The 18,037-nt window shown below is 54.1% G+C and overlaps 6 protein-coding genes across 6 annotated transcripts; 5 read left to right on the top strand and 1 right to left on the bottom strand.

Annotated features, from left to right (window-relative positions):
* Window positions 1-1,320: 1,320 nt before the first annotated feature.
* JN550_007029 (uncharacterized protein) lies at window positions 1,321-2,444 on the top strand (the record flags this gene model as incomplete). Its single annotated transcript, XM_049318834.1, has 2 exons — window positions 1,321-1,674; window positions 1,734-2,444. 2 exons carry the CDS (start codon window positions 1,321-1,323, stop codon window positions 2,442-2,444), a joined length of 1,065 nt encoding a protein of 354 aa, XP_049170924.1.
* A 2,039-nt stretch (window positions 2,445-4,483) lies between these two features.
* Window positions 4,484-6,008, top strand: JN550_007028 (uncharacterized protein; the record flags this gene model as incomplete). Its single annotated transcript, XM_049318833.1, has 2 exons — window positions 4,484-5,244; window positions 5,297-6,008. The coding sequence occupies 2 exons, from the start codon at window positions 4,484-4,486 to the stop codon at window positions 6,006-6,008; spliced, it is 1,473 nt and encodes a 490-aa protein (XP_049170923.1).
* A 580-nt stretch (window positions 6,009-6,588) lies between these two features.
* JN550_007027 (uncharacterized protein) lies at window positions 6,589-8,136 on the top strand (the record flags this gene model as incomplete). Its single annotated transcript, XM_049318832.1, has 1 exon — window positions 6,589-8,136. One exon carries the CDS (start codon window positions 6,589-6,591, stop codon window positions 8,134-8,136), a length of 1,548 nt encoding a protein of 515 aa, XP_049170922.1.
* A 539-nt stretch (window positions 8,137-8,675) lies between these two features.
* On the top strand, window positions 8,676-8,927 carry JN550_007026 (uncharacterized protein; the record flags this gene model as incomplete). Its single annotated transcript, XM_049318831.1, has 1 exon — window positions 8,676-8,927. The coding sequence occupies one exon, from the start codon at window positions 8,676-8,678 to the stop codon at window positions 8,925-8,927; it is 252 nt and encodes an 83-aa protein (XP_049170921.1).
* A 3,392-nt stretch (window positions 8,928-12,319) lies between these two features.
* On the top strand, window positions 12,320-14,175 carry JN550_007025 (uncharacterized protein; the record flags this gene model as incomplete). Its single annotated transcript, XM_049318830.1, has 4 exons — window positions 12,320-12,420; window positions 12,485-12,801; window positions 12,852-13,307; window positions 13,379-14,175. 4 exons carry the CDS (start codon window positions 12,320-12,322, stop codon window positions 14,173-14,175), a joined length of 1,671 nt encoding a protein of 556 aa, XP_049170920.1.
* Window positions 14,176-16,630: 2,455 nt separating this feature from the next.
* Window positions 16,631-17,957, bottom strand: JN550_007024 (uncharacterized protein; the record flags this gene model as incomplete). Its single annotated transcript, XM_049318829.1, has 2 exons — window positions 16,631-17,759; window positions 17,818-17,957. 2 exons carry the CDS (start codon window positions 17,955-17,957, stop codon window positions 16,631-16,633), a joined length of 1,269 nt encoding a protein of 422 aa, XP_049170919.1.
* Window positions 17,958-18,037: the final 80 nt, after the last annotated feature.

Below are 18,037 nucleotides of genomic sequence, written 5' to 3'. Positions count from 1 at the left end.
CCGGTCTCTCTTCATCCCAGTGTCCGTCTGAGATGTTTCTTGAGATTGACTGTAGCGCTTTCGGACGCGCCTCGGTAGATCGACGCTGTCGTGCCACCGAGCGGTAAGGTCACTCTCCAGAACGAGGTAGAGTGAGTCGTAGGGCCTCGCTCCACGAATGGGGTGCGAATCGACCCGAAATCTGCTGCAGGGCAGATAATAAACCGTGACGGTGACGTTGGTAGTTTACTTGCTCATTCGCTCTCGGGCGAAGGCCATTCTCTCTAGCGGGTCTCGCTAGTCTTCTTGAGTTGCGGTCTCATCAGTTGATGTCCAGTGTGTCGTTCGAGATTTCTGAAAAGCTCACTTGGACATTGTCCAGGGTGGGAAGCCGCAGAGCCGGGCCATAGCCGCGCGAAGAATTTCCTGTGCTACTCGACGATGGGATGTAGAGGGCAGACGAGGGAGAGTATAAACAAGGCGTACAAGTTGACCGATTTTCTGGAAACAGCTTATGTTCGTCGTGTGTGTGAAGTTGTTCCTCGAAGACGGAGGACAGAAGTCGTTGGCATGTCGTTCGTCCAGAGATTCCCAACTAGGGCCTGTGCTTACCGTGCCTTCTCTATCAGCTTCACAACTTACATGCCAGACATGAGACGAGGAAGGTGCAGCTGACTCTTGAACCTGTGGCGCTAGCGCCGCCATGAAGAAGACTCACCGGCTATACAATGGCCAAGATATCCAAATAAACGTTCAATATACTTTGATTGAGGTTGCAAAAATACTAACACCATCCGAAATTCACGGCTTGGGATTTCCAGTGGCCAGAGAAGAGCCGTGTTGGGGGCTCATTGAGCGCCCAGATAGCCTTGGACCCAAGTGCAAGGACGACTGCACAACCCATGGGTACACGACTGCCACCATCCTTATCCATCCAGCAATACAAATGCAATCAAGATCTAAACTGGTATACCAACTACTGTGCAGGAAGGGTTATAAGTTCTATTGAGTTGCAAATGTCAGCGTGATTGGCTCAACAGGTGTGCTCAGTGCCAAGAGTCTCGTTGGATTGGGCTTGCATCAGCAGCGTGCGGTCGCACTGGTCGGCTAATTCAGCGAGCCTCGGCTCAGCGCCCCCGACCACGGCCAAACTGCCGCCAGCCCAGCCCAGACGGCCATTGCAGCTTGGAGCCGGCCGCCGTGCAGTCCCAAGCCCAACGTCACTCATCGAGCATCTGCCCCCATTGTAACGGCGCGACCGCAACGACGCCCTGGATCGCATTCGGATCTCACAGCGTCTGACGATGAGATAGAGGCTGCGCGACATCCTCCACCGCGACCATGCCAATCCGCGAGGACGTCGTGACCTCGGCGGTCAACTTCCTGCAGGATCCCAACGTCGCCTCGTCGCCCATCGAGAGCAAGGTCTCCTTCCTCCGGTCCAAGAACCTGACCCAGGAGGAGATCGACACATCGCTTGCGCGCGTTGGTTCACCACCTGCACCGTCGCACGCCGTCGCTGGACCCGTTCAGCAGCAACAGCAGCCGCAGCCTTACTATGGCCAGTACCAGCAGCCCGCCCCGTATGGATGGCAGCCCCCGCCACCGGCACCGCCGCGACGGGACTGGCGGGACTGGTTCATCATGGCGACCGTGATGGGAGGAGTTGGCTACGGCTTGTATGCTATCACAAAGGTAAGACACGACAAGCCCCGGCTGCGCACGAGACACCGCAAGCTAACACGAGTTCGAAGCGCTACGTCTACCCCCTCGTCGCGCCGCCTACCCCCGAGAAGCTGGAGCAAGACAAGGCCTCAGTGGACGAGCAGTTCGAAAAGGCATTCTCGACTCTGGAGCAGCTATCTAAGGACACCGAGGCCCTCAAGGCCTCGGAGCAGGAGCGGACCGAGAAGCTGGACCAGATCATCACCGATCTGGAAAGCTTCATGCGGGACACCAAGTCTGCTAGTCGACGACAAGAAGACGAGACCGACCGCCTGCGAGATGAGATGAAGACCCTGAAGGAGCTCATCCCCAAGAACATGAGCGCGAACAAGGAGTTTACCGACTCTCGCCTGCGAGAGATTGCCAACGAAGTCAAGAGCTTGAAGGCACTCATCGGCCAGCGGATGTCTTCCACTCCTGCCCCGGCGGCTCCCGCCAGCACTACTGGCGGTCATCTCAGGCCCTCTACTGGAAACGCCACTCCGGCCACAACTGCCACATCGCCTGCAACGCCAATCCCTCAGCCCACCGGAAAGGAGAACGAGACGAACGGCGATGAAACAGCCTCGAACACCAAGCAGGACTACATCTCCTCGCTCGGTGGCCGCTCCAGCCCCTTCGGCAGTGGAATGCCCGGGGGCAAGGCCTCCATCCCCGCCTGGCAACTGGCCATGGCGAATAAGAACGCCGGTGGTGAGTCGGCCGGTGGATCCCAGCAAGAGGCCAGCAGCAGCTCGTAGAAGAGCGTAGAAGAGCTTTCATAGAGCTTGCGCAAGGACCACGTGTACTACAAAATCATACCGAGGGAAGATGTCCGGGTAACGGACTGGAGTATTGGTTCGGGACATGGAGTTAAGTTACCTAGTTACATATGTAATTCACAACGGAGTTTGTTATAAACCTGTAGCCCACATCCAGGGATGTTGTGAAAAGTGGCACTACACGTCTTGTATCGTAAGCTGATCAGGAATGCATATACCCGGATTCAAGATACCGAATGGCTTTGCCATAGGCAAGCATCCAAGGTTTTCGATGCTGATTAGTGGATCTCACAGGTGTCACATGCTCTGGTGGGTTGGTGCCTTGACAAGCCAGGTACGCCGCACTCCTTGGCTACCTACTATCTGACATATTTCAACCCTGGACAGCCTGGTTTCATATCCATCTTGTCCAGTACGCAAGTTCCTCCCCCGACCCTTGGCCAACATCCCATCTGACAAGGCGTGCAAGGGGCTTTCGGCAGGTTAGTCAGTCTGTTCTAGCGTGCCGGACGGCTGCGATGCGTTTTGGCTCCGGGCATGAGAGTCTTGAACGCTTGACTATCTCGAAGGACTAGTGCCGGCAGCGCACCAATCGATTGCGTTCCACCGTGCGACCCCATATGCGATGCTACTCGACGAACCGTGGAATCTTCTATTACAACCGCGGCCTGCAGTTTTAGGTTCAATAACACTTTTGGGCCTCTTCTTCAGATGTCACGTCCACTGCCATAATATCAGCTCTCTCTTTTGCAATTTGCTCCAGATCCCCAGGAAGAACGTACATCCAGTCGCCGTGTCGCCCCGGGCCTCTACAATCCGATACAACTTAAACTACACAGCCCGCCCGTCCTGGCACCCGCAAAGATTACCCTTTTGGGCCCATTGTCGCGAGCGCCTCCCCCAAACGCACACTCCACCTCCACACGTCTGCGTCGACAATCGCCATTTGCTTCATGCGCTACAACTTTTTTTTTTCGTCCAATCTCCAGGCAAGGCCGAGACAATTTCCTCGAGCTGGGCGTCTTTTGCTTCACTGTTTGACAGCAGCATGAACATCCCTTGTTTGCGCAAGGTCGTGCTTGGTATCAGCAGGGGTGGTTTGCAGCCCTCCGCTACTTTGACACTTGGACTGATTTTCTCCGTGGACTCCCTCGTACATATGCCATCCGATGCTCAGGTAGGCAATCTGTGCGCCGGCCGTGTCAAGTAGTTCCAGCCTTGAAACGGGCTCGGAGGATGCGCAGCGCCGGCAGCAAGCAGAGCCAGATGCGATCGTTGCGATCTATGATCCGATCGCTCCATATCAGGTAGCTTACTTTGTAATGTAGCTTGCTTTGTAAGGTATCAGCCAGCTGGAGCACTAGAGGCTGGATCATCGCAGCTATCAGCTTTAGCACAGCTGCTAATCGTCCTTGCCGAGGCTCACAGGCGCTTGCGTGACCTACGGCTGCTACTGTTACCGCCGAATGAAATGCCCATAGCGGCCTAGAGCGCCTGCAAGGGAACATTCGAAGCGAAATCCGGCCCGTACGTTGCCTACAGGTGGGTAACGTGGTGGCCTAATCCTGGGGACGATGGCGTTAGCGCGAACCACTGCGGGCGATGACCTGTAGACAGGGATACCTCGGAACTTTTCCAAGTCTCCCAGGAGGGGCTTGCCACGTTCTGCGAGATGATACTCACACTTTTCTGGCACGGGGATCCATACAGGGCCCAAAGCGCCCATCGATGACCATACAAATACATACATAGTACAAGTAGTCTCTTCCAAAACCCTCTTGGCCCTAGAAGGGTAGTGCTCCCCTAACCTCTAGTGTCGCGTGGTTTTCTTTTCCCTTTGGCGGGCTGTGCAGGATATACCTACCAAACCTTTAATACACATCGAGTCTGCCGCAGAGTCATCGTTGGCTCTTTCTCCTCTCTTCGACCGTATAATCTGAAGTGTCACGGAGTGTTGGGTCATCGATCAGCAACACGCAAATTACCACGCCCGGAGAAAAACAGAAACGAATCAAATCATGGATCGACCCAAGCCGGATAATGGAGTCAAGGCACAGGTCAAGGGCCAGCTCAGACTACTCCGTATCGTCCTTCCGAGAATACCATTTGTGCTCCGGGTGGTGCTATTACACATCCTGAAGGTTTCGGAGCCATCAAAGTACCTCGATCTGCGAAGCAATGTAACAGTCTCTTTTCTGAGGAATCTCTTGGGCAACTCATCCCCTTCGCCCATCGCCAAAACCCAGGCTCTTACGTTGAAGGATCCCGGTGTCAAGGGCAGGATATGGATCAGCACAGTAGCGTCGCAAGTACCGCCGGAACAGAGCATCAGGGATGCACTGCTAGCCGTCATAAAGTCGATGAAAGCGGATCTGGTGCCGGGCGACAAGGAGTGCAGGATACCCGAAATCGTCCCCGTCGAGGCCGAGTGGACTGGGTACCGCGCGGCTGCGAATCCCAACTCTGCACTGCCGGAGATTTCAGAGGAGGAGAAATATAGGGAGATGATGAAGGAGTGCAAGAGCGCGGTCACCGTCTTGTACTTCCATGGCGGCGCGTATTACCTCTGCGATCCGAGCACGCATCGCGACTCGACGAAGAAGTTGGCCAAGTTGACCAAGGGCCGAGTGTATTCGGTTCGATACCGATTGGCGCCGCAGAATCCCTTTCCCTCGGCTGCCCTCGATGCCTTGGTCTCGTATTTCACCCTACTATACCCTCCGCCAGGATCGATCCATGAGGCTGTTCCCCCAACCAACATTGTCTTTGGTGGTGACAGGTATGTTCCAGCAGTCATGTCGTGCTCTATTATACTGACGACTAGTGTGTAGTGCCGGCGGCCATCTCAGCCTTTGCCTTCTGCAAACTATTCTCGAACTACGGAGACAGAACCTCAAGATCACATGGTTTGGTGAAGAGAGAGAAGTGCCTTTACCGGCAGGAGTATCGCTTAATTCGCCCTGGCTGGATATGGTACAAAGCCTGCCTTCATGGATGAAGAATCTTAAGTGGGATTACCTGCCGCCGCCAAACCTACTGGCAGAGAACAATATTCCTCCCGACAGCGTATGGCCTGCCTCGCCGCCTCGAAAGCACCTGTTTGTCGACGACGCATTTCTCTTGCATCCACTCGTCAGCCTACAGCTGGCCTCGTCCTGGGAAGGGTCGCCTCCCGTGTACATCTGCACGGGCTGGGAATGTCTCGCGGACGAAGACAAGTACGTGGCAGCACAGTTCGCCAAGCATGGGGTCCCGGTGGTGTTCGAGGAGTACGAGGCAATGCCACACGTTTTCGCCCCCATTCTGGGCAAAATTCCCGAAGCAAAACGGTGCTACGATGGCTGGGCCAGCTTCATCACCAGAGCTGTCGAGAACCCCAAGAGCATCGAGTCCAGCTATACGACCATCAAGGCAAAGACGTGCGAGGAATTGCCTCTGGATGTCGAGAAACTAAGTCCCTATACCCATGAAGACCTCCGAAAGCTGGCGTTTGATAAGATTGGCCGGAAGTCCACTATGCCCGAGGTTCCGGCAAAACTATAGTAGCAACTGCTAGGAACGCAAGCATTGCAAGAGACGACTATTTGATCTGGCTTGTAGGAGCAATGAAGACCTTGCCATGCGACTTGTTTGAGGAAATGCGGAGGAGCTTAGGAGCGATTGATTGCGTGGCAGCCGTTGGATTTGATTTGTCGAAGTATACGGTGATACCCTAGTCCAAGGAACTGTATCTATAACAGATGCTGTGGCCTCTCAGTTAATACTATGAGCAATGATAATCTCTCGAATTGTATCAAGAGGCGACATGCACAGGTCTACCTCATCGACTTCAGACTTGAATTCGTCGCAAGGATTGCGCTTTCAGCCGACCCCTGTCTGTCAGAGGAAACAAACTCCCCCAACCCACCGGCTTGCAGGCCATCCTTCCCGCTGGCTCTAGCGCCTCTTAGCACCACTGGACACTGGACACTCGGCACCCTAAATTTTCAGTCGTGCACTCATCTCATAACGCGTCTCTCATGTCGAGTCGCCATTAGGGAGACATACGCTGGTCGAGCCAATGCCACCAGTCAGGTGACCCTTGTCTGAACCGATTCTTGCATTTCCCGTCCCGTAAACCACCATGGAGCGCCACGCCAAAGCCGTGCGGCTCATCTCCTCCACCATCCGCTCGTACTTTGAGCGCTCGCTGCCGTACCGCATCAGCCATGGGTCCACCAACTCGACGCGGCCGGCGCACCTCAAGAAGTCGGCCCATCTCGTGGACATCGCGGCCCTGCGCAACGTCCTCGAGGTCAACAAGGCCGACCGCACGGCGCTCGTCGAGCCCAACGTCCCCATGGACGCCCTCGTCGCCGCCACGCTGCCGCACGGCCTGGTCCCGCCCGTGGTGATGGAGTTCCCGGGCATCACGGCCGGCGGCGGCTTCGCCGGCACGGCGGGCGAGAGCAGCAGTTTCCGCTGGGGCTACTTTGACGAGACGGTCAAGAGCGTCGAGATGGTGCTGCCGGACGGCGAGGTCGTCACCGCGAGCCCCGAGAAGGACAGCAAGTACGAGGACCTGTTCAAGGGCGCCGTGGCGTCGGTCGGCACGCTGGGTGTCACCACGCTGCTGAAACTGCAGCTCATCGACGCCAAGCGCTTCGTCAAGACGACTTACCGGAGGACCAGTAGCGTTGCGGAGGCGGTGCGAGTAGTCAAGGAGGAATGCGCGAAGGAGGAGAACGACTATGTGGACGGCATCCTGTTCTCCAAGGATCATGGGGTCATTGTCAGCGGCACCATGACGGACGAAGGTCCTAAGGACGGCGAGACTGTAAAGACTTTCAGTGGACCGTGGGATCCCTGGTTCTACATGCACGCTCAAGATGTCACCAAGGGTCTCCCGTCCTCGGAAAGCACGCAGGCCGCGGCGGAGAGCACGGTGACCGAGCACATCCCCCTGGCCGAGTACCTGTTCCGCTACGACCGCGGAGGCTTCTGGGTCGGCGCGGCCGCCTTCGACTACTTCCGCCCCGTGCCCTTCACGCGCTTCTTCCGCTGGTTCCTCGACGACTTCCTGCACACGCGCATGCTGTACCGCGCGCTGCACGCCAGCGGCGAGAGCGCCAAGTTCTTTGTCCAGGACCTGGCCATCCCCTACGAGACGGCCGAGCAGTTCGTCGACTATACAACCGACTCGCTCGACATCTGGCCGCTGTGGCTGTGCCCGCTCAAGACGCCCAAGGGCCCGACCTTCCACCCGCACCTGCGCGGCCAGGGCGCCGGCGAGATGCTGAACATCGGCGTCTGGGGCTGGGGCCCCAAGAACCGCGAGGCGTTTGTCAAGGCGAACCGCGACCTCGAGGCCAAGGTCAACGAGCTGGGCGGCATGAAGTGGCTGTATGCGCACACCTACTACAGCGACGCCGAGTTCTGGGACGCGTACGGCAACAGGGAGCCCTACGAGGCGCTCCGGTCCAAGTACAAAGCCACCAGCCTCCCCAATGTCTACGACAAGGTCAGGGTGAAGGATGCGCCGCCCGAGTCGGGGTGGAAAGCGTGGGTCAAGAGCACTTGGCCGCTTGGTGGACTGGTGGGTATCGTAAGAGGAATTCAGAGCAAGGACTACATGCTGCACCGCAATGCAGCCTGGAAGTGGAAGGGTGACGAGAAGGAGAAGACTGCATAGCTTGGCCTTCTAGAGCTTGTACGATATGTTTGAGCGATAGAATTATCGACGTTATAGATTAGACTTATGTCGATGTTGTACATAGAGTGTAGATAATGAGAAGAGGCTCTCTGCCTTGCAGGAGGTTGCATGTATATCTACTGGTAGTCTCTAGTCACTGCGTTATTCTACTGCAAAGGTACCCCATATCACAGAACAGACGGAAAATTATGCCATACTAGTGATCAATTTTTAGGCATTGGGCACTCCATAGGCATGCCAGCGATGTGTTCTGTTTCCCATTCAGGTTGAGTCTTGGGTGGTTTGTCGCCCCTGATTGGCTGCCTCTCGGCTGAAAACGGGACGCCAGTCGTAGGTGGCGAAAGTTCGTCACCGCACCGCCACTGCTGTGATTGACCTTCCCACAACAATCTGTCTACAAATAGAGCCGCTTGATGGGGAGAGTGACAGGACTGATCTGAAGTTCCATACGATTTATCTATCTCAAAATCTTCATTTGGTCATCGAAACAATCAGAGATCAGGTCGCATATCCACAAAATGCCGATCCCCACATCTTCAGTCTCTGAACGCGCCGGCGGCGGCCTCGACGAGCCACAGGCTCTCGGACCCAGACAACAAGCGGCTCACGGGCTCAGCAGTGGCAATGGGCAGTCTGGTGGCGCAGTGGGCGCTGGTGTAAACACCGGGGCGGGTGTCACGAGGGAGAAGACGGAGGCGGAGAAAGAGGCGGACCGCCAGTACGAGGAAGCTATGGAGGAGGAGTATGCGAAGCGTGAGGGTGGTGCTTAATGACTCGGATGGGCTCGATTGACAGGGAATTTATGGGAGTTAAGAATTTTGCAGAAGGCTAGATCAAAGGGAATGGTGCTGGACCTCTCTACTCTCGTGTACGAGACCTCGAAATATAGATACCTTCATCACAAAAGTACACCTCGCTTTCTTGCAGCATGAAGCCTGTGATCCTCCTTGAATACTAAAAACTGTGACCAGTTGCAGTGAGATATTTGGGTATGGTTTGCGGGATGGCGGCCAACTAGTCTGTTACATGTCCTATAATCCGATCAAAGAGAAATAGTCGCCCGGTAGCTAACCACATGGATATCTCTATCATCATGTTTTGCAACGAAAGTGAAACGTATCAAATGAACACGTATGAAAGTCGCAGATGCATTGGATTCACCAGTCATGGCTTGGAGAGACTCACATCAACCATTACTGACAGTGTAATGGAGTCATTGGATGGATTATGTGGCATCTGCCGCCAACTAATAGGCTGGCGGTATGGAACGCCAGAGTTTAAAGATATTAGTGTTTGCAAATGCGAATAATGCCTAAAATGGGGTGACTTTACCGGTGTGCTCTACCATTAGCAGATTCGGCAATCATGTGAGTAGCACAGCTTGGTCCCAGGTATCTCACAGTGAAGTTGGTTGAAACACACTTGGCGACTGATAGTGACGAGTTTGTAAGATACAAGGATCATCTGAATTGAATGTTTGGACATTCAGGTAAGGTAGCTTATTCTTAACATCTGTAAAACGCATGAAAAGTAGGCTATTCGCAGAGCGATTACTCCAACATCCTTTGGACCGGACCTGCACTTGTCGCAGTGAAGGCTATAAGGCCTCGAGTCAACACCATGAGCGATCCCTAGGTCTACTGATCCGCGAATCAAAGTTGGTCTTGATTTCGATGGGAGTCTTGATAATATCTCATCTCATTTATTAATAGCTTAAGAGTCAGAAAGGATAAAACATGCAGCAGGTCGTGTTGGTACACCGTTTTCTCCTCAAGAAATGTGTCGTTACTGACCCGCGGGACGGAGAACGGCATAGAACTCGCAGCCATGATTTTTCAAATGGCTCCGTTTCCCCGGTTCTATGGTAAAGCATCGCATGAGTCAACAGGGTTATTCGCAAGTACTCCGTCAGATGAACAGCGTCTGTAACGAATGCGTGCGGAACACCGGTACAGTAAACGGAAAGTTCCGGGTCAAACTACGATAATACAACGCGGAATTCCAATCTCACAGATTTTGCCTCAGGGATGCGCGAGGTCAGCTAGGTTTCATTCCATGTCGCCTCATCAGCGATCGTCGGTGATAGCTGAGTTTCAGACCGACTGTAGCTAGACGGCCGGCGACTCATGCGGCTAAGGACCCTTCGAAGTCGCCAACGTCAAATTAATTTCCAACAAGCTAACCGACCCGACGTTGAGCTGCTGCCAACCATAGGCGATCGGCTATTCGGCATACCTGATACGGCAAGGAAGGATGCTCACGGATCGCTATCCACCATGTCCGTGTGGCTATAGAAATAATCAAGCAATCCGCGGTGGAGACCAGCAGTGTGTACGATCCATGTGCGAACCCCTGCCGGGTTGCTTAAAAGCAGGTATTAATCAACCGCGGCGGAGCCTATAACCTGCAAGGCTGCCAATCGCTTGGTGCGCCGAGAAATTATCGCGGTTTTCATTTTCGCTGGTCGTGCATTCTGATATGTAGGATTAGTTTTGCGCATCTGAAGATTGAAGGGATTGTTGGAATTCCAGTTCCACATTTCATCTACGGAGGGGATTTTAGGGCCACCGTTGGAGGAGTTTGCTGCAGAAAGGGTCGAATCCGGGGCTCCTCTTGCCACCGTCAGCCAGCCCATATATTCCCCAGACGCGCAACGCCTGGGGAAGTTGGTCAAGTCCATTTTTTGTGCTCCTCAGTTTTGATGCGTTTCCACAAAACCAATCCACCTGATGCAGGATTTCTGACCCGGGAGAGAGGAAATATGGGTTGTCGAGGCGAGAAAGGCCGAGGCAGACCCGACGTCACACATGCTCGAAGGCTGACAGGCTGAAGAGCAGACTGAGGACCCTCCAGGAGTTCCATTCACGATAATCCACGATCCACAGCTCTCCACAGAACTGAGGAAGCCCAAACTGCGCCGGTGTAGCTGGCATGTGCCTCGTGAATCTCCGGACCCAGTCTCCAGACAAGCGGTCTTTTCCCCAGCTGTGCTTATTGCGGGCATCCCACCACCCAGATTCCCATCTCCATGCCCGTCCACCAATCTGAGATCGCCATGCATAGCGCGATAGCTAAGGCTGCGCGGCAAGCAACGGCGCAATGCAGAGGACTCCAGTCGAATCGATACGTCCTCGAGAGAAGAAGGCGAATGCATACATACACACACATGATATGGTTCCAAGACCGTTTTCTTTTTAAGCGAGACGCACAGCTCTTCTCTCAACCCGCTCGTTGGCCATGATGCGGCCTCACATGCATCCAAGTGGGGTTCGGGGAACGTTGCAATATAGGCGGCCGCCGATTTTCTACTTGAGGCTCTCGTAGATTATCAATTGTTACTCCCAATCGGGGTAGTCTCCCCGACGGCGTCGCTGGGCGGTGGGCGGGGGCACCAACAAGCATTCCTTCAAGCGTTCTTGGCTCCTTGTTTCTCACTCCGGCCGAGGTCGGTTGCTCAATCCCGCCCGGCGACTTGCACGCCATTCAAGCCACGCCCGCTGCAACTGCCGTGGAGAGGCCCCTGCAACAGCGGAAAACCAGGGGTTAGCCAAAGCTTCACGGCGTATGACGTCGTGACCCTGGCCCTGTACCAGGCCTCTTTCAGAACGCTGCAGAGCGCAGGCTCGAGTGATGGGCTTGGATGGGAGAACAATGGTGACGTTCTTGCAACTGCTCGAAATACCGTCGAATGAGAGCCCTTTGCGCTCCCAAGATCAGCGCTGGGCCCGCCGTAATCCCTGGAACCGTACGACTAATCTACGGAGAACTCCATCTCGTGGGGTGGTAGGATAGTCCTGCATAGACCATGTCGGGATGACTCGTGATGGGGGGGATACACAAGAACTTTCGGGTCCTCATCCCCAAGATGGGGAAGAAGCCTGAAAGCTGGGTACCTGGGGTTACTCCACGGTACTAGGAGGCACCTTTGTCAGCAGCTTGATCCGACGAGTATATCAAGCGCCATGACCCTCCTCCCAACCTCGGTCACATGCCTTCTGAGCTCTGCTGGTAAGACTGTAGATCTCACCTCGAGCAGATCTACCTCTTGTGGAACGGGCTGCTGCGCAATCTGCCCAGCGTATTCCTCTCCAGGTCCTTTCCTTGTGCAACGTCCTCTTGATCGCGGCCAGCTGCGCTCGCCTTTTCACAAGCTGTCTCCAAGATGGCGCCTCCCAAGTTCATGGGCCTCAGTGGCAGGCCCTTGTCGTTGGCTGTATCAACGGTCGCGACAACGGGTTTCCTGCTTTTCGGATATGATCAAGGGTGAGCTATGGGTCTCTCAGGAATCAAATCACTGCGCGCCATGCTGACCATGTTTGTCTCACAGTGTCATGAGTGGAATCATCAGCGCCAAGGCGTTCAACGACATGTTCGAGGCTACGAGAGATAACTCGACTATGCAGGGCACAGTGACTGCCATATACGAGATCGGCTGCCTTTTCGGCGCCATGTTCATGCTCTCCTTCGGGGATCTACTGGGCCGACGCAAGGGTATTATCTTGGGTGCCGTTGTCATGATTCTCGGGGTTATCATCCAGGTTACCGCGCAATCCAATGCCACACCTCTCGCACAGTTTATCGTAGGACGAGTAGTCACAGGTGTCGGAAACGGTCTCAACACTGCGACGATCCCAACCTATCAAGGTATGAGAGCTTGCAACGCCACATCTGCATCTAGACTGACAGCTCCGCAGCTGAATGTAGCAAGACGACCAACCGAGGATTGCTGATCTGCATCGAGGGTGGTGTCATCGCTTTTGGTACTCTGATCGCATACTGGGTTGACTACGGTTGCTCCTTCGCCAGCGCTGACATGAGCTGGCGCTTCCCCATTGCCTTCCAGTGCATCTTTGGCCTTGTCGTCATGACGATGTTCTTCCTCCCAGAGTCGCCACGTTGGCTGCTCACACACGAGAGATACGAAGACGCCGAGAGGGTCATTGCTGCTCTCCGTGGGTACGAGCAGAACAGCCAAGAGACTGCCTGGGAGCGTGACATTATTCTGGATTCCATCCGCGCCAGTGGACACGTCGGTCAGAAGAGCACCCCGTACAGAGCTCTGTTCACCAACGGAAAGACCCAGCACTTCCGCAGAATGTTGCTTGGAGCCAGTTCGCAGCTCATGCAGCAAGTTGGCGGTTGCAACGCAGGTGAGTACTTTTTCTTAGTTGTGTTCGCCGTCCTGCACGAGTTCAGAGGCTAACTACTGCACCTCTCGCAGTCATCTACTATTTCCCCATCCTTTTCGAGACCTCGATCACTCCCGGCGATCACAACTTGGCATTGCTCATGGGTGGAGTCAACATGATTGTGTACTCGATATTCGCTACTGCCTCTTGGTTCTTGATTGAACGGGTTGGACGAAGAAAGCTTTTCCTCTGGGGAACTGTTGGACAATGCGTTTCCATGGTTATCACTTTCGCTTGCCTGATTCCCGGTAGCCCGGCGGCGGCAAAGGGTGCTGCTGTAGGACTCTTCACCTACATTGCATCGTTCGGTGCCACCTGGCTGCCTCTGCCGTGGCTGTACCCCGCCGAAGTCAACCCCATCAAGACCCGTGCAAAGGCCAACGCTGTCAGTACCTGCACGAACTGGCTTTTCAACTTCCTCATTGTCATGGTCACACCCATCATGGTCTCGAACATTGGCTGGGGAACATATCTGTTCTTTGCCATTGTCAACGCCTGCTTCCTTCCCATCATCTACTTCTTCTACCCTGAAACCGCTGGTCGATCCCTGGAGGAGATCGATATTATCTTCGCCAAGGGCTTTGTCGAGAAGATGTCCTACGTCCAGGCTGCCAAGGAGCTGCCTCTCCTGACGGAAGAGCAGGTCGAACAGGAGGCTATCAAGTACGGCCTGATCGACACCGCTGCACACGGAGGTGGTTTGAAGGGCGTCGATGCTGGTACCGTCCACAATGCTCCCAGTGAGAAGGAGGATGAGAGCACCAGCCAGAGCAGAGAAAATGTTGTGGAAGAGGGCCCATTGGGCACAAGTGAGAAGGCCAACCGCTAAGCAAGAGATTGCCAATCTCTCATGGTCGCAATTGAATGATGATGAGAAGAAAGAAGAGAAGAGGTTTGAGAATACCCGAGGATACCCATTTACGTTCAGAGAGTTCTCGACGAACTGTCTATATCAGGAAGTTCTTAGAAAGTTACGTTAGATCTACTCGGCCAAGCTGGTAGAAGATTGCTACTGCCGAGTGACGGTTATGAATGGTTGCCAGCCTCTCCTATCAGGGCCGCAGGCTCCTGCGAGACGGCACCATCAGATAGAAATACGAGAATAACCGAGACAGTCTGATCTTTACCAAGGCATCCTGTGACCACAGTAAACTTCCGCTCCACACACATGTCTGCGAAACGTATCACAAGGATTTGGCAAGGACAATGGAGAGAAGTAGGGCGAGGCGAGTTTATGCAGATAAGTAACACTTTACGATTAGTCGGAAATCCATTTATCGGCCGTTGAAATCCTTTATACTAGTACACGCATTTTGGTTGTTCGAGCGTCTTCTCTTCTAAGCAGTGACCCGTGCGTAGTAGAATTCAACCAGACAAACAGACAGGAATGAGAAACCCTGCGAGTACGATTTTTGCCTACTTTACTTCCATCAACTATTACGACCTCAAAACATCTACCAGTTCTGTATTTCTCTTTACGGCAGACGGGTCTGTCTTCTTACATTATTGCGCTTCTAGGCGTTGAAGCAGTATCCGGTGTGATTGGTATGGCAGCAAAAAACATATCATCGCGGTTCAGACCAGATCGCAGCCTAACCTTTCAACTGATAGCACAAAATTCATCACATTTCTACTCTACTCACTGGCCCAGTAGCATCATGTCAGCCATGTCCCTGCGATTGTAGAGGATATAATTCTGGGTGCCGCCTTGTTTCCTACTGCTAGGGTCGATCTGGGATAATCGAAACGACTGAAGCAAACGACGCGACAAGTAACCATCAAGTCTGAGCTTGTTTCATTTATAGGTCGTTAGGAACATCAGCCGCACAAGACTCTATGGTGCGGCCGAGATGAGTCTGGCACTGAGTTTCGAGATCTAGCATTTTGTTTCAAGGCCAATGCAAATTTGGGTCGACTTGGATTCCAGGCCGGTGATATTCGTGGGCCATGACAGTACGTTTCCACATACTGATGTATCAGTCCACGTCCAGGTCGCGGAACCTACACAGCTGCACTTCGCTCGTCGATGTCCAGAGAAGACACATGATACGGGCCTTCAAGAGCGCCAGAGACGAACAGAAGAGCCGAAGTCGTCTATCGGCATGCGGGGCATGTCATGGCAATCTGTCTGGGCAGTCATCGCCATCCTCCAACTGCCGAAAAGATCGTCTCGACCCTCGCATGCTTCTTTTCTCCTGATGACTGCGCCATGGGCTTGGCCCCCTTGTACACACAATCCGCCAACATCGCCTAACAGGTCTCGTCCCCAAGCACCAGGCAGTCCGGATGGGCAACACGGGTGGAAACAATCGGCGAAACAGCCGTTTTCCAGATAGTCCGGGAAGCCTCCACGCCATTGCCGTTTACTATAGTAGAAACGCCCGTCGAAGCAAGGACTCCTGCATAACGGTCGAGGTGTTGTTGGCTGCTTGTAAGCTTGCTGGCTATTAGAGCCGCCACCATCCACGCCACATTTTTGAGGACGAAGCTCGACTTTGCCAAGCTCCCAAGGGGGACGATTGAATAGTGCACGGACCATAACTATACCGTAAAATTCAGTTCGACCTCTCGCTTGCCCCACAGCACCACACAGGGATGTAACCTTGCTACATGATGATGATTACGAGCTCGGTAATTCAACAACAACCGAGGTAATCTCGAGTCCCGAGGCCGCTTGGTCTAGTGGTATGATTCGTGCTTTGGGTATAGCAGCTGTCCTCAGCTGCCTTCCATCTTGCACGAGGCCCCGGGTTCAATCCCCGGAGCGGCCCAAGTTTTTGTTGTTTTTCGAGACTTCTTTTTCTTTGTTCACATCTCGGATTTCGGAGTAGCACTCGTTTGTTACTTCGTGGACGAGGCACGCGACTGTCAGATGACGTTAGTGCGTACGCGTGCGTGTTGATTTTTGTCTTTTTTTTCCTCCCTTTTTTTTCCCTTTTTCTTTTTCTCTTTTTGTATTTTATATATAATGCGAAATGATAGAAATGACAGCCAGACGCCGAGCTTGTAAATATTACTTCATTGTTATTAAGGCCCTTAAAGGTTGATGCAATCCTTATAGGGTGCGATGTGTGACGTATTAAAGATGGAGAATGCACCTATCCGTGGCACCCATTAAGGTGTGTTACCACAGAACTGGCTTATCTCCATATCTATAAGCCAGCTGCTGCCAGCTGGCACAGCTATCTATGTGTATATCACCTCTACCAAAACGTATCAGAGGTGGTTATTGTTTATATCTCGTCTAATGTGGAACCTTCTGAGCCTAGAACGGAATGATTCGATCACGAATTCTTCCCGAGCCTGTCTGCAAGCCAAGTATTCACCAGCACCTCTCCCTGACTTAGCAGCTCGAGCGTCCTGTCATCTGCCCCGACATGGTACACCTGGACTCGCTTGTCGATCTCATCGAACTCGTCGAAGTCCTCATCCCATTTGGCACGGTCTCTCAGCTCGAGTTTCGCGAGACTTCTGCGCATCAGCGACGCAAGGTCCTCGGCCTGCGTCTTAAAGTGGTTACCAACAACCTTCTTGCGCCTCTGCGTCTTCCCCTGCCAGCCTGCCGACGGCGCAGGTGAGTGCAAGAGCAAGGTGTTGGGCAGTTTCAGGGTCGACTTTCGCGGTGGGAAGGCCAGAGGGCTTCGCCGGGGCGGCTTGTTGCTCATGACCTGCATCAAGGCTTGGATGGCCTCCTGCGCGCCATCCGTAGGCACGGCAGCTGCACGGAGCATGGCGATGACAGGATCGGCGGGCGAATCAAAGTCTGGGGGGACCAAGAGCCCGGAAGTCTGGAAGAAGAGACATGCGCTGGCGAATGGGTCGAACAAGTCGGACGGTTGGCGGAACAGGGTTGAGACACGCTGCTTCAGGTCCTGGAACGCCGGGTCTGTCGGCTGTCCTAGGATCTCTTCCAGAATGTTGGCAGATCGTGCACCAGACTGTTTGTTGATCTGATGGTCCGGCAGGAATGTGGTCCAGTTGTAGATTCCATTGTACGCAATACAGCCGCGAACAGCCATCCTCTGATGCGGATATGACTCTGTCAAGGCCAGCGAAGTGGCCAGGGACGCACCCAGATAAGAGCCATAGACGTACGCTTCGCGACGCGTGTAAGTCGACGGAGTCAAGTTGTCGATGACCCAACTGTACGCGCTTAGTGTGTCATGAACTGGGACCGGCCAGGAGAGTGGAGGCAGACCGCCAACCTCATCCGGGCTCTCTCCAGTCGGTCCAGGAGCCGACTCGGTTTCCTCCGAGGCATCGAAGCCAGCCCATCGGTAATTGATGGCCGCAATGGGGTACCTTCTCAGAAATCCAGGGATAGCGGGCGCTGTCTGGGCCGAACTCGTTGAGAATGGCGGCAGGTATATCAGCAGAGGGTCCGAGGACGACAACTTGCCAATGTTGTGCAAGCTGCGGATGTGTTTAGTAAAGAAACTTTCATAATGCATGCAGCGACCCAGCTACTCACTCAACACAGACACTGCCCGCAGAGCCGCACTTTACGCTGACCCGTTCTACATTGCTGGGACTCGGGGCAACAGTGCTTAGCTGCCGCGGCCTGAGGTGACAGACATATCTGGCAGCTTTACTCCGGATCCATCCTCGCATGTTCTCCTATGCACACCTCGATGCCAGACGCTCATGTCTGTATACACACCCGGTTCAGTCTGGCGGAGCCCGTCCGAGAG

Source organism: Neoarthrinium moseri, assembly GCF_022829205.1.
Source record: "Neoarthrinium moseri strain CBS 164.80 chromosome Unknown scaffold26_Wmoseri_CBS_16480, whole genome shotgun sequence".
In the NCBI taxonomy this organism is placed as follows: Eukaryota; Fungi; Ascomycota; class Sordariomycetes; order Amphisphaeriales; family Apiosporaceae; genus Neoarthrinium; species Neoarthrinium moseri.
This window is presented reverse-complemented; position numbering and strand designations above follow the sequence as displayed.